Source organism: Nelumbo lutea, chromosome 6, assembly GCF_056320005.1.
Source record: "Nelumbo lutea isolate HS-2025 chromosome 6, American lotus-T2T, whole genome shotgun sequence".
Taxonomy (NCBI): Eukaryota; Viridiplantae; Streptophyta; class Magnoliopsida; order Proteales; family Nelumbonaceae; genus Nelumbo; species Nelumbo lutea.
The window spans coordinates 55,567,181-55,589,336 of NC_142689.1; the positions used below are offsets into that span (position 1 = coordinate 55,567,181).

The following is a 22,156-nucleotide window of genomic DNA, read 5'->3' on the forward strand; positions in this document are numbered from 1 at the left end:
TCCCTACTAATCTATCCTACTGAACTGATAAGATAAGACTCCCTTAATCTATCCTACTGAACCGATAAGATAAGATAAGACTCCCTAATAATCCATACTACTGAACTGATAAGATAAAAACATTGAATAGATAAGACTCCTACTAATCCCTGCCACTGAAAGCAGATGATGTAAGAATACTGAATAGATAAGATAGGATGAGAACACTAAATTGCTGTTGCTGAGAACACTAAATTACTGCTGCTGCTGCACTAAATTACTGCTGCTGCTGCCCGCGCCCACATCAAAGATTAAGAGTACTATGCCGGTTTCATAAATCTCTGTGCTGAATAAGAGTACTATGTCGGTTTCATAATAGAAAGTAATGCATTTCTTAATGCACCTAAGACTGCAGTATGAAGTTATTAGGGCAACTGTTCTTAGTAGGGAAAGTACCCCATCTCTTGAGCCATCCTTGGTGAGTTGTTGAAAGAAGAAACATGTTTGGTTACTCAGTCGATTGGGGTGGAGCCGGTTTTTCTTGCCAATAAGCCGAAATAGAAGTACCTATCAAAAGTGCAATGCTATGAATGTAGATAATATGGACATGTTGCTTCTTATTGAAAGAAGAGTAACCTGTGCACTTATGAAAAACTGCATGGACATATAATTACTGAATGTCCTACTAGGCCACCAAAGGGCCAAAATCAGGGTCACAAGAAAGTTAGTTGAAAGCCTATCAGGCTACGATGGATGGATAGAATGATGATTATGTGATTTCCTCTTCCTTTGGATCAAAGGGTGATACATTTGGTGTTTTCATTGAGTAAAAGGTGCGGCGACTTGTACCCTCAGCCATGTTCTTAGCCTTTGCCTTATCTAATAAGTCTTCTTGGTGTTCTTCATCTAGCCGTATTTGGATCATAGACTATGGTGCTTCCAATCACATGACAGGGGCATACACAAGTTTTGGTTAGTCTCTTAAACCCCATCTATGAATAAACACATTAGTACCAAGGATAAAAAACCACGTATTGGGGCGTATCGGCCGATACGTATCGTATCGGTCTTCCTGATACGCCCCTATAGGGGGTGTTTTGGGGTTTGGTCTAGTTCAAGGGGTAAACCAGCCTTAAATTGACTCCTTTAAACTAGTTCCAAAGAAAAAAAATAAAAGAAAAATAAAAGCGACCAAAGATACAGGCTGATATGCCTCTATCAGCGTATCAGATTGTATCGATATTTTGAGCCTTGATTAGTACTACTAATGGTGAGAAACATGATATAATAGGATATAATGATTTGTACTTGTCTACCTTTACTATTTCTTAGTTTTACTATTTCTTATTTCCTTTTCTCATGATGGTTGCTTAATATAAGACCAACACACTAGAGTGGTAAAGGAGAAGAGGCATAGGTTGGGGTGGTTGTTCACCTTGGATTTTGGATAATCATTGGTTTCTTACTTATTATCTACTACTTTGAACTCTGAAGTTATTTGTATAAATTTATGGCATCTTTGGCATAGACGATTGGGCCATCCTTTTGCAAATAAACTAGAGTTTTTATTTCAATTTGGATGCTTGATTTCTAAGAACATTTCTTTTAACAATATTGACCAATGTTTAAAAATGCAGAGGCGTGACGTGAGGCATTCCATTGCCTAGAAGTGTGAGGTGTAATTCAGAACATAAGAGGCATAAGCCTCCTTAAGAGGAGGGGTGATGAGGAGGAAGAAAAATTTTCTTTATTTTTAATAAAAATCTTTTATATTAAGAAAAATGAAGATGCATAGCACTAGTTGAAAGGGGGGTTGGGGGTTTAGGGGTCGAAGCCCCCAACCAAGGGGTCCGGGCTTAGCCCTTGACCCACTTTCTTTCCCCTTATCTTCCCTCCCCTTCTCTTTCCTTTCCTTTCCTTTTCTTTCTTTTTCTCTTTTTTTTTTTCTTCTCTTTATTTCTTTCTCTTCCCCTTCCCTTTCTTTTCTTTTCCTTTCCTTTCCTTTCCTTTTTTTCTATTTTTTCTTTCTTTCTTTTTCTTTTTTTTTTCCTGTCTTTTTACATGATGTGTGCGTGAAGCGCATGAGGCGTACGCCTCTAGCATGCCTCATGAGGTATGCTAGAGGTGTTAGTGCCTCTAGCATACGCCTCAGGGTGTTTTGGGGGGACCCTGATATTGACAAATCTTGCATTTCTTGTTGTTTGAGTAAAAGTCATGTATTGCCTTTGCCTTCTAATTTAGAGCATAGTAATGTCCCTTTCATGTTATACATAGTGATTTTTGGTTGTCTCCTGTGGTTTATAGACTTGGATATAAATACTTTGTATCATTTATTGATGACTGCATCGGGTACACATGGATATACCTTTTTGAAAAATATATTAGAGGCATTCCTTACATTTAAGTTATTTCTTGTTATGGTGAGGACCTAGTTTAATGGCTTGGTGAGAGTCCTACATTCAGATTTTGGGGGGAGTATTATGATGGAGATTTAAGTGCTTTTTAGACCTTTTTGAAAGAACAAGGAATTAAATCTAGGAGATCTTGCCTTAGTACCGCACAACAAAACAGGGTGGTAGAACACAAGAATGGGCATATTAAAGTTTTGAAAATCATAATTGTATTGTAAATCATAGAGAAAGTTGAATTGAATCAGATCATGAATCATACTTAAATTGTAAGATGATTTACATTTTTTACAAACTTATAAAAATTTAAATTTAAATATACTTAAAGGCTAAATATATAAAGGGATAAGATTTTATCCTATTTTTAATCCATATTTACCATCTATGTACCTAAAAGAGTAGAATTTTGTACTTATACATAGAAGCCAAAGATGATAAAGTCAAGTTTAACTTGAAAGTAAAATAGTTTACATACAATGGCTCTTTAGCCTACATATAATGTAAAACAAACTCAATATTTAGTCTTAAAATAATATAAAATAAATCATTTTTAGTAAGGGATTTAAAACAAGTCTCCCTTAACAAAATTAAATATAAAAAAATAAAGTAGAGAACTAATTCTTAATGGAATTTGTTTGAATCATAATGAATCGTAAGATTTACAAATCAAATCATAAAATTCAAATAAAAATTGTAAGATTTTTGCATGAAAGGATTCAAACATTAGATTCAAATCAACACCCATGGGATTCATGATTTAAGTCATGAATTGTATCATAAGTGGTAAGGTTTTTACAACATTGGGGCATATTTTGAGTGTGGGGAGGACCCTTCTTTTTGACTCCCTTGCACCTAATTCCTTTTTGGGTGCCGACATTGTTGTGTTTCTTATTAATTTGTTTCCTTCGTCCGTGTTATACAATTCTTCACCATTTGGATGTGCTTGTTTTGTTTCATCAGCACACAAGCTTACTCCTTAGGCGGCTATAGTGTATTTTTGTAGGATATAGCTTTGATTACAAGGGTTTTCTTTGTTATGATCCCCAATTTCGTCGTGTGCACATTTCTTGTAATGTACTCTTTCTGGAAAATATCTTTCTTTTAGTAGAAATATGCTGAATTAAAAAATATAAAAGAAAAGTAGTTTCTTGAAGAGAGAAGGAAGAGAGAAGGAGAGAAGAAGAGAAGTTGAAAAGAAAAGAGAGCAATAATCTGGATGCCCCCTTCACTTATTATTTATACTAAAATAATAGAATAGTACAAAGACAACTATGCCTTTATAGGGCGGCAAAACATAAAACAACATATATAACACTCAAAAACATAATAAAATTTGGACTCACATAACTAGTATGGTCCACACCTCCTATCTAATTAACATAAAACATATACTCAGAAAAACATCATAAAACTAATTAATCTTCAACACTCCCCCTCAAGTTGGGAGTGAATGTCACACATTCCCAACTTGCGTAGGTCATGTTCAAACTTGTTCTTTGCCACCCCTTTAGTGAGAACATCAGCCAGCTGCAACTCTGAAGAGACATAAGGAAAATAAACTTCTCCGTTATTATCCTTTCTCTTATAAAGTGTCTATCAACTTCAATGTGTTTTGTCCTATCATGCTGAATTGGATTGTGGACAATATTGATTGTAGCTTGATTGTCACGGTATAACATCATAGGTTTCTCTGCTTTTACCCCAATCTCACTCAAAAGAGATCCAACCCAAAGAAGTTCTGAGACACTATGAGCCATGGATTTATACTCAGCCTCTGCACTTGACCTTGCCACAATCGCTTGCTTCTTACTCTTCTTGGAGATCAAGTTTCCACCTACATAGGTACACACTCCTGATGTAGACCTCCTATCATCTAAGCATTTTGCCCAGTCCACATCTGTATAGGATTCTAGCTTCAGATTCTCATGATTTGAGGAAAGAATGCCTCTGCTAGGGTGCTTTTTCAAATATGTAAGTATTCTCTCAATAGCTTCCCGGTGCTAAACCCGAGGTGCATGCATGTATTAACTCACAACACTGACAACGTAAGAAATATTTGGTCGTGTCATACACAAATACAACAGTTGGCCCACCATTCTTTGATATCTCCCCACATCCTTTACCAATTCACCATCCACACCATTAATTTTGTGATTTGGATCAATAGGAGTGTCTATTGGTTTGGTCCCCAGCTTCTCAGTCTCTCACAGTAGGTCAAGTACATACTTTCTCTGTGAAATGAAAATCCCATGCTTGGATATTACAACTTCAATCCCTAAGAAGTATTTGAGCTCACCAAGATCTTTGATCTCAAATTCTTGTTGCAATGATTTTTTGAGATCATCAATCTCCTCCGATCATTTCCTGTCACCACTGTATCATCCACATACACAATCAAAATTGACACCAGAGCATCTTTCCTCTTCATAAAGAGGGTGTGATCAGACTGTGTCTGTGTGTATCCAAAACGGATGAGTGCCCCTCTGAACCTATCAAACCAAGCCCTAGGTGACTGTTTCAATCCATACAGAGATTTTCTGAGTCTGCACACATTTCCTTTACCAACATTTTCATAAAAGCCTGTTGGAATGCCCATATATATCTCCTGTAAATCACCATTGAGGAAAGCATTTTTGACATCAAGCTAAAACAAGGGCCATGAATAGGTGGCTGCTAGAGATAAAATGATACGAACTGAACTCATCTTAGCTACTGGTGCAAAGGTTTCCAGATAATCAACACCATAGGTCTGAGTATACCCTTTTGTTACCAACCTTGCCTTGTACCTCTCTATCTTGCCATCGGCCTTATACTTCACTGTGAATACCCATCTACATTCGACTGTCTCCTTGTCTAGGGGGAGATCAACTATTTCCCAAGTTTGGTTTTTGACCAAAGCATCCATCTCATCTTGCATGGCTGTTTTCGACTCAGGTTTGGAGAGAGCCTCGGTAACATTCCTGGGTATAGACACAAAATCCAAGGAAGAAAGAAAAGCACAGTAGGAGGGTGATAAGGTATTGTAGGAAAGATGGTGTGAAATGCAGTGGGTTGTACACTTTCTCTTCCCCTTACGAAGTGCAATGGGAAGATCAAGGTCAGTGTGATCAGGGATCAGCTACAACAATGGTGTTAGGGATAGAAACGTTATCATTAGAAAACATAACAGGCTTAGGCTCAAGAGGAATACTTGGAACTGTATCTGCTGAATCTGGAGTTTTAGAAGGACTAACAGAGAGTGGTGTGGGTTTAGGATGTGTGGAGTCAATCATCATCTGTCGGCGCTAAAATTTCTGTGAGACTGCCCGTAGTGGCTCAGGTAATGAAACAGGAAGAGGATCCAATTTCTTATGATGAGGGCCAAGAATGTGAACAAAAGAAACACAACCAAAAACCCTCAGAGGTATATGAAATATCTCTCCATCTAGAAAAAGAAGGCTAAATGGCACCTTAAACCGCAAAGTCCGTGAAGGAACACGGTTAATCAAATGCACGGTTGTAAGAACCGCATCTCCCCAGAACTCCACAGGAACTGAAGCACACACCATAAGACTCCTTGCCACCTCCGCAATGTGTCCATTTTTCCTCTCAGCAACTCCATTCTGTTGTGATGTATATGCACAACTGCTCTGATGAACTACATGTTCTAAGAGATACGTGGTCAGGTCCTTCTCAAAGTACTCTCTAGCATTATCTGATCTAAAAGCCTTAGTTCTCACTCCAAATTGTGTGAGAACCATATGGTGGAATTGTCGTACTAAGTTAGGAACCTCATCATGTGATCTCATCAAATATATCCAAGAATATCATGTATGATTATCCACAAACAAGAGAAAGTAACGGAATCCTTCGATTTTAGGGATTTGATATGACCTCCATACATCAGTGTGAACAATATTAAAAGCAGAAGTACTTCTTTTATTACTTGGTTTAAAAGACTGTCTACAATGCTTTCCTAATTGACAACTTTCACACTCCAAAGTAGATAATTGAACAGACTCAAACAACTTTGGAAAAGACATTTCAAAGAACTAAAAGAAAGATGTCCCAAGCGATTGTGCCAAAGCATAATTTGTTTCACTGACTTTGACTCACTACTATTGCTGCTGCTAACATGATGGCCCAGATGTCTCGAAATCTCATCCAAAAGATATCCTTCATTCACCTCACGACCACTCCCAATCATCTTCTTTGACTCCAGATCCTGCAAAACACAATTATTAGGAAGAAAGGTCACAGAACAATTCAAATTTTTTGTCAAAGAATTAACAGACAGTAGGTTGGTATGAAGTCTAGGGACATGTAAAACAGAAGGTAGAGTTATATCATTGGTCACTCTAGCTGTCCCCTTTCCAGCAATGGGCATATGTGAACCATCTGCTGTAGAGACCGTCTCTACCAGAACACAACTGATAGGAACTGAAAATGGTAGGGGCATTAGTCATATGCTCAAATGCTCCTGAGTCTATAATCCAGTGAGGTCCCTCCTTACCTGAAGTGGATGCAAGATTTGCAGTTGCATATGAAGTACCTGTATGTGCAAAGGAAGTGGTGTAGTTGGCTCCTGCATTCTGCTATCCATCTGGAAGGCTGGAGCTGGGTGAATCTTTCTTACTCATAAGTTGTCCAAACCTCTCCAATTCTATTTTCACTGCTGCTACTGCAATGGATTCCCAATCAGTTTGGGAGAGAAGGGCTGAAGAGTCTCCTGTAGTGGCTACATTTGCATTTCCCTTCTTGTTTCTTATCCGAGCAGGCATAAGATTTGGATGGAGCTTCCAACAAGTGTCCCTGGTATGCTTAGGCTTCCTGCAATAATCACACACCAAATCTTTCATATCTTCCCTTCTAGTCTCACTACTCCCCCTGTCTCCATTCGGCTTAGGTTTTGTTGTACCAACCATAGTTGACTGGTCAATCCCAAGCTGCCTTAGCATTACATTCCTCCTACTCTCCTCTCCAGAGACAAAAGCATAGGCCTGAGAGAGTGTTACACCCTCCCTAGAAAGAATATGCTGCCTAGCAATGTCAAATTCAAGGTTCAACCCCGCCAAGAACTCAAAAACCCTATTCTTCTCTACCAGTTTGTGATAAGTTGTTGCATCATTTACACTTTCCCATACCACAATGATCTATTTCCTGCCATAGGGTTTTCAGCATGGAGAAATACACAACAAGAGGTTTTTCTCCCTGTTTCATACTTATCACTTGATTTCTTAACTGATAGGCTCTGACTTCATTTTGCTTCTAAGAGTAGGTTTCAGTCACTTCATCCCAAATCTCCTTAGCAGTATTAGCCCATAGGATTTTTTTTGCAATATGAGGTAACATAGAATTACATAGCCAGGACATTACCATGTAATTCTCTCGCACCCATCGAGAAGAGTCTGTATCAGGTTTCTTCTCCTCCCTAGTGAGATACCTTGATTTCCACGGGCACCAATAGCCATCTTAGCTGATTGTGCCAATTCCAAATAATTTGTACCATCAAGTTTTACTGTAATAATGATCCCAGACCCAAAAATATCACTACTACCTCCAACACCCAATCCCACAGTATCAGAAGATTTTATCTCGGTATTCCAACTCTCCCATCTTACTTCAAATAGTTCAACAGTAAGAAAAAAATAGATTGGAGAACTTCAAAAAATAATTTAATATCATACACATAAAACCAACCATTCTGGAAGAAGAAAACTCTGGTTGGAGGGAAATCTCTCTCCTCCCTATGCCTCCCAACAGAGAGAAAAGTGAATCGATCACTTTGGGAGGCCCAGAAAATTCCAGAAACCAAATCGCCCTCTTTAGAAAATCAAAAGAAAACTAACAATACCTGGGTGCCCAAGATCAGATAAAAAACAAAGAGTCCAACTTTTCTGGGACTCTTCCCCATACTCCAGTTCTTCCTGAATTTGATGCCGAATAGTAGATCATCTTCCTGATGTCTAGATCCCACCAAAAACTCCAAGAACTTGGCAATCTATAGTAGATCAATCAGCCCTTTACTATTTCATGCAGTCGGCTGATCTAGGGCTGCATGAGAATGCTTCAAGAAACCCTAGCTGATGCTTTGATACTAAGTAGAAATTTGCTGAATTAAAAAATATAAAAGAAAAGTAGTTTCTTGAAGAGAGAAGGAAGAGAGAAGGAGAAGAAGAGAAGAAGAGAAGTTGAAAAGAAAAGAGAGCAATAATCTCACTGCCCCTTCACTTATTATTTATAATAGAATAGTACAGAGACAACTATGCCCTTATAGGGCGGCAAAACATAAAACAGCATATATAACACTCAAAAGCATAATAAAATTTGGACTCACATAACTACTGTGGTCCTCACCTCCTATCTAACAACTAACATAAAACATCTACTCAGAAAAACATCATAAAACTAATTAATCTTCAACACTTTTCTCACATGGAAAAATCATCTACTTCGTCATTTCTTCCTTCTACATGACTCTTCTAGGTCTACATGAAGAGGCATCAAACTACTCCAGCCCCTACACCTTTGCCCCCTACACTTCCAACTATTGAATCTCTGTCTTCTATTGATCTAGTAAGCACTCGACTCTCTTCTACCCCTTATTCATCTCTTACCTTAGATCCATCTTTATGTCATTATACTTATGTTTCATTCCCACCTGATCACTATGGCTTCCCATTTGGCATAGTTCCTTTTCCATTGTGTTGTCTTTTATAGAAATTCCCAAGACTTACCAACAAGCTATGGTTGCCTCGCATTAGATGTTGAAGTTCAGGCATTACTAGAAAATGATATATAGGACTTGGTTCACCCTCCACCAAATGTTTTTATTATTGGCATCCACTACAAAGAGACTTTTACTCTTATAAATGGGAGCCTTGATAGGTAGAAAGCTCATCTAGTTTTGTAGGGTTATAAGGAAGAATATGGCATCGATTACGAAGAGACTTTTGCTCCTGTAACAAAAATGACCACGGTGCATATGATTGTTGCTATCTCTGCTATTAAGAAGTGGGTCATTCATCAAATGGATGTGAAAAATGCCTTCTTGCATACGGACTTGAAGGAGACAATTTATATGAAGCCATCTCCTGGGTATGATGTTGTACCTAAGATGGTTTGTTGGTTGAAGAGGTTTTCGTATGGCCTCAAACAAGCACCTAGGGCCTGGTTTGAGAAATTTAGGTACACCATTACTGATGTTGGGTTTACTCGAAGTTCTATTGAATACTATTTGTTCTCTCTGAGAAGTCCTCATTGGCACCATTTTGTTGTTGGTATACGTGGATGATATTTTAATTATTGAAGATGATATTGATAGTATTTCTTCCTTGAAACAAACTCTAAGTCACTCATTCAAGTTGAAAGATCTCTGTCCTATCTTACTTCTTGGGCTTAGAAGTGTCTCATTCTAAGAATGGGTACTTTGTCAATTAGCAGAAGTATACTCTTGATTTAGTAAAAGCAGTCTCGTTGATGGATGATAACTAGGTTAATACACCTCTTGAACTTAATCATAAACTCTTAAGGAAGATGGTGAATTTCTTGTTTATGATACCTCGTACCGGCATCTGGTTGGTAGTCTTGTATACCTCAGAATGACTCGACCATAAATTTTATTTGCAATTCAGATTGTCAGTTTGTCCCTACCTTGTGGAAACCTCATATGTCAATAGTTCATTGGGTTATCCATTACGTTTGAGGGACCCTGTTTCGTGGCCTCTTCTTTTCTTCATCCTCCCCATTCACTCTTAAGGCCTATGTTGATGTTGATTGGGCTGGGTGCCCTAACACTAGATGCTCTACTATGTGGTGGTGTGTTTTTCTTAGAGATTCTTTGATATAATGGAAATGTAAGAAGCGACAAACTATCTCTAAATCATCTACTGAGGCTGAGTACTACGCAATGTCCTCAGCCTGTAGTGAATTGGTGTGGCTCTGTGCTCTCTTGAATGACATTAGTCTTTCTTATTCTTTCATCCTTCTCTATGCTGATAATATTAGTTCAATCAAGATTGCCTCTAACCTGGTATTCCATGAAAGAACAAAACATATTGAGGTTGATTGCCACTTCATTAGGGATCTATACCTTGCTGGCCATATTACCCTTCCTCATGTGTCTTCTAGTCTTCAACAAGCAGATCTCTTTATCAAAGCTCTAATATGTGATTGCCATTAATTTCTCAGTGACAAATTGGTGCTTATTTCCCAACATTAGATCGAGGGGTGGTGTGTCCGGAAGCATGTCGTTAAACACCCCTAAACACCAATTTAAACATCTATAATTTTTACCGTTTCTCAAACAACTACTAATGTAGTAAATGGGTGAGAACGGGTTGTATCCACAAGGAAGCAAGTGAAAAATTAATATATACTTAGATCTGGACAAGAGAACACAATCGAGATTTGCAGAAAATAAGAAAATATAATCTATTATTGCTGAAATTAAATGTTTCGAATTTAAACAAAACAATAAATAAAAAAACGATTCAGAATCCGGATCCGGTGGCGGTAGCTGTAGATCGGCCAGACAATTTGTAGAAACCCCTCCTGACAAGAAACCAGGTGTCTGTCCTTTCTACAACCCTCGAACCCCTTGAGACACCTTAGCCTTGAACCGGACGAATTCAGATCTGCAAAACAAAGAAACAAACAAGAATTAAATCTAAAAGATTGCAGAAATAAAAATAACAGAAAAGAAAAGAATGGTTGATCAGATCCAGTGGCGGTAGTTGCACATTGGTTGAACAGCTTGCAGGAATCCCTCATGACAAGATCTGGGCGTCCTCCCCTTCTACAACCCTTGAACTCCTCAAGAAACCTTAGCCTTGATAACTTGGTGAATTGGCCAACCCCTTCTACAGGGCCCCTGGGACCCTTTTTGTAGAGAAGGGTGGACACAACTGGAAATAGGGAGAAAGATGAGGGGGCAGCAATTGGGATTTAGCAAAGTTAGGGATGCCCTAGGGTTTCTAATGGATGGCTAAGATGGTTTTGAGGTGATCCTTTGGCTGAAAGTAAATGGAGAAGGCGCCCAATATGATGTAGGGCTGAGATTTGGGCGCCCAGAAATATAGGGTGTAGATTAGAACATCTAGGGTTGAAGGGTTAAGATTAAAAGAATAGGTGGTGCCCTAGATTGAATGGTTGGGATATAAGATGGAGGGAGTGGCTGAGGTTTGGAGGTGAGGGGCTGAATGGTGAGGATTAGTAGAATAGGTGGCGCCCTAGGGTTTAAAAGGTATAAAGGAGAGCCCTAAAATGAGTGGTTGAGATTAAAAGAGGTGGAGGGTGGAGATTAAACACTTAGGGGCGGTTAGGGTTTGCTAAGAGTGAAAAGATTAGGTTAAAAAGGCTCCCTAGGGTTTGCTAAGGAGAGGGGAGAATGGTAATACAATAGGATGGGCGCCAGCTGGGTTTAGCAGATAGGAGGCGCCCTCTTGTCCTCAGTTCTTTACAAAAACACCCCCTCTCTTAACTGGTCTTCACACCAGCTTCCCAAAAACTGCACTTCAGCCTAGAAAATTTCCCAGTTTTCTACATAATTTGCACAGAGACCTTCAGAGGTCACATAATTGTTTTTAACTGGAAAAATGGTATACTTTGACTATTCTAAGGCCGAAAATACCCCTGAATTGATGCCCTTAAGGCATCAAAATGCAGGGTTATCAAGGGGGTGTAGAAATATGGGCTGATGATGTTTATATTGTACAGTGCCTGTATCTTATCTTGTAATTTCTCCTTTTTCTCGTATTTGCATTTTCTCTTTATTGTCCTTTCACACTATTTAGAGTTAATATAATTTGTTCTTCTTTGGGTGGGTCTTCATACACACCCGATTCAAATCAGTGTTGTTTGAATTGCTCTAATAGAACAACTCTCCAAGCTGAAGCGTATTGGCTTTGTTAGGCTTGCTACGTTGGTGTTTGGATGGCCAAAGAAGGCTTTGGTGGGATGTTTGATCAGCAGACTAAGGGATGATATCCACCTAGAAGTGAAAGCTATTAGCTTTGTAGTCAGCTACTATTCTAACCACATCTGGTCTGGCCCAGTTCCAGGAGTGGCTTGACCAAGGCAGGTTAATCGATCCTTGGGCCCCATCCTCAGGACTCCACCCAAGACCAAGTCCAATAACTCCAAGCCCAATGGAGGTTCAGCTAAGTCGGTGGGAATTAGGCCTAATGTGCCCTTCAAGTGCCTTTCCTGGGTCGAGATGCAAGCCCAATGCGAGAAGGGCCTGTGTTGCAATTGTGGTGACAAATTTGGGCCAGGGCACAAGTGTAAGGCTCATCAAGTTTTAATTATGCAATTGGATGAGGAAGAAGATTGGCCAGACGTACCCAGTCTAAGGGCCAATGTGACCAAGTCCGAGGGCTAGACCAGGATAACCCAAAGATCTCTCTCTAGATTCTAATGGGAGCCTATGTTCATTCCAGTCCATGAGAGTGAAAGGGAAGTTGTAGGGAGGGTGTATTTATTGACTGAAAATGGGTCTTCTATGAATTTCATCACCCAATTGTGTCTGTACCCGGTCTATGGTTCATTAGCTAGGTATGACTATACACCACATTTCCCCGTTCTTTCTGCATGTAGCTAATGGCCAAAGAATTGTTTGTGGTGGAATCTATAAAAATGAAAAGATAATGATCCAAGGACACACCATCCATGTGGACCTCCATCCCTTGGACCTCTCTAGAGTTGTTGTAGTCCTAGGCATCCAATGGCTATGTAGTTTGGGCCTATTGACTTGTGATTGGACATGTCTGATTATGGGTTGTGTTGGAAGGTTCACCTTGCCACCTTCAAGTATTCACTCAATTGTTGCAAAGAAAGTCTTGGGACCATAGAATCCTACTCTTGCCCGGGTCCAAGCCCATTAATGCCAGGCCCCACCGCTACCTAGGAAGGTCTTGGGACCATAGAATCCCGCTCTTGCCCGGGTCCAAGCCCACTAATGCAGTAACGCCAGCCCCTAGTGCTACCTGTATTTTCAAAAGATTGAAATTGAGAAGATAGTGGGGGAACTGCTCAAGAAGGGGTTTATTCAGGCCAACAATAGTCCCTATTCTTCTCTTGTTCTCTTGGTCAAGATGGGACATGGTGGTTTGATGAATTGGGCTGTCATGGTTTTCTTTAACATGGACTTGAGATCTGGGTATCACCAAATTCAGGTACACCCTGAAGACGTTCCTAAGACAGCTTTTAGGATGCATGACAAGCACTATGAGTTAGGGGTGTCAATTGGACTGGATTTGGTCCAATCCGGTCCAGTCCAAGGTGAATCCATTACAAATGGACCTGGTCCAATCCAGTCCAATAAATATTATGGACCATTTTGGACCGGTCCAGAGACTGTTCAATCTGTTCAAATTCCTGTTAATTTAGATTGGTTTTCACTCAAACCTGGTGCATTGACACCTATGTTCTTATCTTCTATCAATGGACCTGATATTGGCTCAATCCAATATAAATTCATTATGGACGGACCAGGCCCAATCCAATATGTCATATTGGTCTGCCCAGTCCGTTCAAATTAAATGTCTTATTGGTCTGTCCAATCCGTCCAAATGGATTTTGATTTGGATGGAGTCCAACCCAAAACCGCTCCATTGACACCCCTACTATGAGTTCCTTGTCATGCCCTTTGGCCTGACGAATGCACCATTCACCTTCCAAGCTATCATGAATGAGGTGTTCAGACCATATTTAAGGCATTTGTATTGGTGTTTTTGATGACATCCTTTTCTTTATGAAAGATTGGGATTCCCACTTGCATCACCTTCAGCTCACCTTACAGTTATTGAGCCATCACCAGCTCTGTGCAAAGCTGTCCAAGTGCACCTTCGGCCAAACTCAAGTACATTACCTTGGGCATGTAATCGCAGCAGAAAATGTATTGGCTGATCTGGACAAAGTTGTTGCAATGCAAGAGTGGCCCAGGCCACTACGGTAAAGGCCCTATGAGGCTTCCTTGGCCTCACAAGATACTATAGGCACTTGCACTTCATTAAAGGGTATGGCCTCATGGCCTCAAAAGGCATTTGAGCTTAAACAAATCATGTCTAGCCCTGCCAGTCTTGACTTTACCAGGTTTCTCCCAGCCATTTGAGTTTCAATGTGATTCTTCCAGGCTGGGAGTGGGAGCAGTTCTCATGCAGAAAGGATAGTCAATTGCTTATTTTAGGAAGGTTCTCTCTCTAATAGCCCAGGCCCAATACACATGACAAAGAATTAATGGCTATCATGCTAGCAGTTCAGAAGTGGCATCCGTACTTGTAGGGATGTTTGTTTGTGATCTGGACTGATCACCGCAGCCTTAAATACCTCTTGGGACAGAGAGTTCACACCCCGGAGCTGCAAAAATGGGTCAGTAAATTGTTTGGTTATATGTTATAGAACACAAACCCAGGCCCAACAATCAGGCTATTGATGCTTTCTCAAGGATGGAGGAGTTGGCCCACCTCATGTGCTCAGCCCCACTATTTCATTGTTTGATGCTATCAGGCAAGAGGCTAGAGCCAATCTTGGCTTGTAGCAAATTCGTTCACAGCTCCAACAGGACCCCAATACAACACTTGGGTACACTTTAGTGGGCCTGGATCTTTTTTACAAGGGGTGGTTTGTAGTAGCCCCCCAATTGGCCCACAAGTCAGAGTTTCTTCAACTTTTCCACAATTCAGTATTGGGTGGACATTCATGGGACCTTCAGACGTCAGACTCTTAGGTGATTAGGCAACCATTATTATTGGGCTGTAATGCATCGGGATGTTATGAAGCATGCAGCTGAGTGCACCATGTGCTAACAACATAAATATATGGCTCAATCTCCAGTAGGTCTCTGGCAATCCCTTAAGATTCCAGAGCGTGTATGAAGCTATATCCATGGACTTCATCACAGGTTTTCCGCACTCATCAGGAAAGTAGTGACCAATGTTTTAAAAGGTGTGGAAGGCGTACGCCTAGAGGCGCGCCTCCAGGCGAGACCTCCCCCAAACGCCTTGAGGCGTATGCCAGAGGCGCTGACACCTCTGAGGCGTATGCCTTAGGTGCAAGAGGCGTATGCCTCATACGCTTTTTCGTGAGGCGTGCTAGAGGCATATGCCTCATGCACACCTCATGTAAAAAGATAGAAAAAAACAAAGAAAAAAGAAAAAAAAAAGGAAAGGAAAGAAAAAGAAAGAAAAGTAAAGGAGGGAAGGAAAGAAAAGATAAGGGGAAAGAAAGTGGGCTGAGGACAGCCCCCAGACCCCTTCAGCTGGGGGGCTTCTCCCCCTTTTAGATGCAGCCCAATTTGTTTTTTTTTTGTGTTAGGGGTGATGTGCATCTTCATTCTTCTTAATATTTAAGTTTTTTTTATTAAAAATAAAGAAAAATGAGATCCTTCTTCCTCTTCTCCCTCCTCCCTCCTCATCCTCCCTCCTCTTAAGTAGGCTTACGCCTCTTTGTGTTTGGGAGGCTTACGCCTCTTACGTTCTGAACTATGCCTTATGCCTCTAGGTAGTGGAATGCCTCGCGTCATGCCTTCGCGTTTTAAAACATTGATAGTGATTATGGTTGTGGTTGATAGACTATCATTTTTCTTCTCTTCCACACCCCTATCCTGCTTCAGTGGTAGCTGAAGTCTTTGTTAAAGATGTTGCTTAGTTACATGGGACCCCCAGCTCTATAGTTTCAGATCGGGATCCCACTTTTCTCAGTCAGTTTTGGAAAGAATACTTTCATCTGCAAGGCACTTGTCTATACAACTCCACCAGTTACCATCCATAGTCGAATGGCCAGACGGAGGTCTTCAACCAATGCTTGGAGACTTATACGGTGTTATGCAGGAGAGAAACCAAGGCAGTGGGCCACCTGCTTCCTTGAGGGCCCATTTATCTGTAAAATTTGGCTCCAACCCTACCAGCCATAAAAATGAAATCAAATGATAAAAAAAGTAGAATGTGGTCATCAACAAAACCATGTTCAGGTTGGTCAACACAGATGCCATGGCCATGTGAATTCTACCCATGTAGAAGCAAAAGACCAATTCTTTAAACCAGCTAGAAAACTAATCAAATATTGTTAATCTCAAAGTTTCTTATCAAAGAAAGGTTAATAAAAACCATTAATTTGAAAAACAATGATAAACAAAAGAAGACATAAAAGGGTTCTGATTTTATAACTGCTGATTGATAAAAAAATCATGCATTTGTTTTAGATGGAAAACAGAGCAACCATATAACACCCAAACACTCTTCAAATTGTAGTTTAGGGGTTTTGAAAACTTTAAACAGCTGAGTGAGAATCTTTTTGGAAGTTAACAGGTGGAATCCTAATGGAGGGGGTCTTTTTTGCAAATGAAAGTTCGGGGGGGAGGGTTCACTGACCCCATAGTACCGGGGGTGGGGGTCTTTGTAATTTACCCTTTTACATACTTTCTTGCCACATGGCTCCAGTCTGTCCATCCTTTGTCCTTTTGGACCGGCAGCTTGCATCGAATAATATCTTCAACTTATCCACCAGGCCATCCTCATCTGCCCTCATTTTTATGGTGGTTTTGTTTTAATTGCCCAACATTCTTCTGTTTAACCTATAAAACGTCCTCTTTAACTTTGTAGTAGAGGCATTTTGCCCTGAAAACACATCTCTATTTCATGATTTCAAATACCTTATTCTAGTTCTATGAACATCTTCTTTTGTTGTCAATCTAGTTCAATCTTTCTTTCCTTATGGATAATTGAACCAAGATACAGAAAATGATAAGTTTGAAGAATAACTTGGTCAATGGCCACCAGTCTTATACATCTTTTTTTGTCAGTGAAGGAAATAAAAAAGCATAACTAGTTTCATATTTGTACTGCTACACTTACTATATACCTTAGTTCAGCTTGTAAAAATATCCCAATTCTTTCCTTTTATTGTTCTACCTTCATATTGATTCCTCTAGTCTAGTTAAGCAAAAGTAAGTCAATTACACAGATGTAAATCAAAAGGTTGCTTTTCAACATGCCAGTCAATTACTCAAATGCAAGATGATATGCACCAGTGTTTTTTTTTGTTGTAACTTGTTGCAATTGGAAACTGACCTTCGATCTCCTTTACTAGTGTTGCTTCATCCGTTTACATATTACTGGTCATTATACACTTGAAAGTTGGAGCATAGAACCCAAATATAAATGGATGCATGTGATTGGAGAACCCCCCTCCCCCCAAAATAACTATTTGTGGGACTCATGGAGTTTTATAAGTTGCATGCCTATACTCCTTGAAGAACCAGAATATTAGAAATGACTGTTCTGTAGGGAAAAAATAAACTTAGAATTGTTGCATTACTTAAGGCTATGGGACCTCATATGACTTCTTGGCTTGGGTTTTGGCTGAGTGGCTGATTTCTATTAGTACTTATCTCAAGGAATGCTGTGGATGGATGTGCTTTCCTTGTGCGTATTGATGTAGGAATGATATGAGAAGCAATGCTGTGGATGAATGTGCTTTCCTTGTGTGTATTAATGTAGGAATGATATGAGAAGCAATGCTGTGGGTGAATGTGCTTTCCTCTGATAGCTGAAACCCAAGGTGCCTTCATTGGGGGAAGATTGGGACTGCAAAGTTGGAAAACTCTCTTCCTAATATCTGGGTATGCCGTTGGGTGAAAACTGCAAGTCCAACGCTATTTGGGATTCCATCATAGAGAAAATGGACAAAAAATTGGCTTCATGGAAAAACAAATATTTGTCCAAAGGGGGCAAAGTAACTCTAATCAGAAGTGTGTTGTCATCCCTTGCTGTTTTTTACTTGTCTCTATTCCTGATTCCGGCCAGGTGGGCAGCTGTGTTAGAAAAGAAGATAAGGGACTTTCTCTGGAGGGGTTGGAAGGAGTCAAAATGCCACCTAGTCAACTGGGGAAGGATCTGCAACTCCAAGAAAAATGGGGGTCTAGGGATCAGGCCAGTGAAAGATATCAGCACAATCATGTGAGGAAAGTGGTTATGGAGATTCAATGAGCAACTGAATAGTCTGTGGAGATCAATTGTGGCCAATACGGTTCAAGCAGAAGAGAGTGGGATACTGAAGAAGCTAGAACATCTTATGGATGCTCCCTATGGAAGGCAATTCAAAAAGTTCAATATCAGTTTTTGAAAGGAATAAAATATGAAGTTGGGAATGGCCTCAGGGTGCTATTTTGGAAGGATTTCTGGTAAGGGGGTGGCCCTTTAATGACTCTGTTTCCTGATCTATTCAAGATCTTGGTTAACAAGGGGGCAACTGTGGCTGATTGCTTGGAAAGACAGAATGGTCAGTGTATCTGGAATCCCCAATTCAGGAGAAACTTGAATGATTGGGAGGTGGCTTCTTTGGTCAGGTTATTTTAGTTATTGGGTGAAGCAAAGATAACATGAGTAGGAGAGGACAAGAGGAAATGGCTCTTCAAGAAATCAGGCTCCTTCTCTGTGAAATCCTTCTCCCATAGCTTGTCTAGGGAGGAGCCCTCTGCTTTCCCAAGTGACAAAATATGGATTAGATCTGTTCCTTCTAAGCTGGCTTTCTTTGTTTGGTCAGCAATGTTGGATAAGATTTTAACAAAAGATAATTTAGTTAGAAGAGGTATAGAGGTGGAGGACTTGGGCTGCATCTTATGTGATGGAACTGTGGATCCTCTAGTCATTTGCTGATCCACTGTAACTTTCATTGGATTTGGATGATAGTGCTGAATCTGTTTGGGGTTAAGATGTGCTTGTCAGCTGATGTGAAGGGATTTATAGCAGCTTGGGCACTTGGAGGTTTATCCAGCGCTGGAAAGGTAGCATGGAGTATCCTTCCTGCAGCAGTTTTTTGGGCAGTATGGTGTGAAAGAAATAACAGGCTATTGGAAGACAAATTCTAAAAGAAGTTTTTAACAGAATTATGGGGATGACACATTCTTGGTTGGCAACTCATCAGTTATTCAAAAATAGGCATATGCTTTCCTTTTTTGATTCAGGCTTCCTATTTGTAAGGAACCTATAGTCTTTTTTTGGTCTTTTGGAGGGTTGGAAAACTGTGGATAACTGTTTCCTTGGTTTACAGCTTCTCACTGTACAGAGGCTTCTTTGTATTTTGGCTTTTGATATTAATGAATTTCTTTACCTTAAAATACACTCAAAAAAGAAAAAAAAAGAAGCAATGAAGTTTTTATATCTTAAAGTCACGGTATTAAGGCAAAAAGCATGAGGTGTGTGTATTAGCTGCAAAGTGATAGTAGATAGTGAGGCTGGGAATATCATACCTCACAAGGCACAACAAAACATAGCTTCAAATCAAATCATATTTATTCCATCTCTTATGGTGAAGCCTTACAATAAAAGTCCAGGGTAAGCCAAGCCTAGGCTTTCCTTAACAAACTCAAATAGTTGATGGCCAAGAATAAGATTTCTTCAAACTAGATTATGTGACACCCAAGCAGTTTTCTGATTCCACATGAATTCTTAAAAGCAAGTAAGAACCACTTCCTAACATAATCCAAGGAAACCATAAATTACTACAAATAGTAAATCAGGAATTACTTAAATAGTAATTCCAATAATTGCCATAAATAGTAAGTTTCTTTTTAGTAAAAATAAAATAGCAAATTTCTAAGACTGAAATTTAGCACCACAACCACCTAACTCCCAATAAATTTCCCTTTGTCGGCTGCTGAAATTGTGGACCCCCATTGAAGCCCAATGGGCATTGGGCCCCATGATGAAAACTCCTAATTTTCTACAGACTTCTAAATTGCATATAACCCCTTGATTTTTTTTTCCTTCTTTTCACCTGCATCACATATACCTCCTTGGTTTGTTTCCTAATCAATTTAAGTGAACCTTTTGTCTTTTAGACCTTTCTAGTCAGAAGTCAAAAATCATCTAGTGCTGTTTTTTGGTTTAATATAACTTTCCTCAACTTTGTGTTTCTCTCTTATTATCTATCAAACCAAATATAGCTGGAAAGAATTTTGATTGTGGTTATTGTGTCGAGCTTTAAAGTTGCCATCCCAATTGGTTGATGGGTAGCAGTATGAAATTTCATTGGGGTTAGTGCATGTCCCCATGATTCTTCCGAATTAAGCTAACCACATTCTGTAAGAAAACTAAGGTTGTGTTTGGATAAGCTTCAGGATTTATGCTTTTGAAGTCCAGAAGCACAAAGCCCAAGAGGTTTTTTTCTTTGTGGCTTAAAAGTGTTTTGGCTTTACGTTGATTTGTTTTTAGAAATAATTCTTACCAAATGATAAAAACATTTTTTACTCAAATTTGTTTTTCACATCCCAAAGCTCAAATTCCAAAGCTTATCCAAATGGAGCTTAAATAACAACATATCTTGTTCACCCTTAGTTCATGATTCCATCTCTAGCCTTATTTGAGAGTCTTAAAGGCAAACCCTGGACTATATGTCATACAACTTTCCTGTACATCAGGTCACCTTTGTCTTTTCCTAACAATTATTTTCTTTTTCTTGTCTCCCCAATTGTTCATGCATTATCTATAGATGATGGGTCATCATCGTTTTATTGCTGGGCCAATGCCAAGAGAGCAGCCACAATGCTTAGGTTATATGAAAAAATATCAGACAAGGCACTCAATAGCAGTTGCTGGAGATTGAAGAGAACTCAAACTGACAAGGCCACAAGTACTGCCATCTATTATTTGGATAAGATCTTAAGCAAGTATAACAGAATCATAGTGAAGAATTGCGGAGCAGCACTTGATTCGCCATGCCAAGACCTTACCTTTTCAGTCACTTCAGATAATGTCTTCAGCAGCTCAGATGAGAATCTCCTGAAGTTCATCATTCTTAATGCTTGTGGTGGCTCTGTTTTGGTGAGTTTTCCTTTTCCCCCACCCTTGGGATCATGTATTAAAGAATGTTGAAGAACTTGGATTTGATTCTGAGGTCATTTTTTCCAGTATATGATCTCGCTTGCTGCCCTGTATAATTTGACTGAGTTGGACCTATCGTTTAGGAAGCAGAATTTAAGAGTTGGTATTTGGAATCTATCCAAATCTAAACCCCTGAGAAGCTCTGGGTTAATTAAGGAGTTATTGAACATTATATTCACGTTCAAGCACATTAGCATGTTTATATCTGTCCTTAAGTTATGTGATGATACATATAAAAGGCCATTACCTAATTCTGGTCCTGACTACCTGGGGGTCTTGGGAGTGGATCACCACCAAAGTTAGGTCCATATCCACTTAATCCCTCCCAAGACCTGGGTAGCTGGGATCATTGTTGGGTAGTGGCTCTTGTCTGCTGTGAGAGAAAAGAAAAGAGAAACAGAGCATCTACCTAGAAATTGATAATTCCTTGCTTAATTTTAACTTTTCTTTCCAGAATGTTGTAGGCAGTGTGATGGATTCAGATGCTATAGTGAAGTTACAGAAAGAGATTTCGGATATGGAGACACTAAACCCTTCAGTGAAACATATATGGGCCAGAGAAGTTCGGCATTTGAATCATCTGGAAGATGCAAGGAACAAGATGAAAGAACTAGTTAGATAAGGATCATTTGTTACTTGTAAATTAATCAAGTTCCATTTGCCTTTCTGTTGTATTTCCATGTGTACATTTTTTTTATATATGCCATAATTTATTATTTCCAAAGCTTTGAAAGCATTCTACTAATTATTACCTCTTATTGTAGACATGCCTGATTTTATTATCAAGATCTACCATGAACTATAAAATACTGAGATCAGAGAGTACTTATTGAAAAGCATGCCAAACTGTATGCCATGGCCTGTTTTGTGTTGATATTTGTCTGGCCAGACAAGTTTTACACTATCTCA

The 22,156-nt window shown here is 39.5% G+C and overlaps 1 protein-coding gene across 4 annotated transcripts in view; it reads left to right on the plus strand.

The window, feature by feature from the left end:
* CTC1 (conserved telomere maintenance component 1) overlaps positions 1-22,086 on the plus strand; it is a 34,595-nt gene extending 12,509 nt beyond the window's left edge. For 2 of the 4 annotated variants that reach the window (XM_088948397.1, XM_088948398.1), the window contains 2 exons: positions 20,856-21,187; positions 21,702-22,086. In XM_088948397.1, coding sequence (XP_088804523.1) covers positions 20,856-21,187; positions 21,702-21,869 — 500 coding nt within the window. In that variant the 3' untranslated portion in view covers positions 21,870-22,086. Of the gene's footprint in view, positions 1-20,855; positions 21,188-21,701 lie in introns of those variants that run through there. The other 2 variants (XM_088948400.1, XM_088948399.1) reach the window with 2 other exon arrangements.
* The last annotated feature ends 70 nt before the right edge of the window (positions 22,087-22,156 follow it).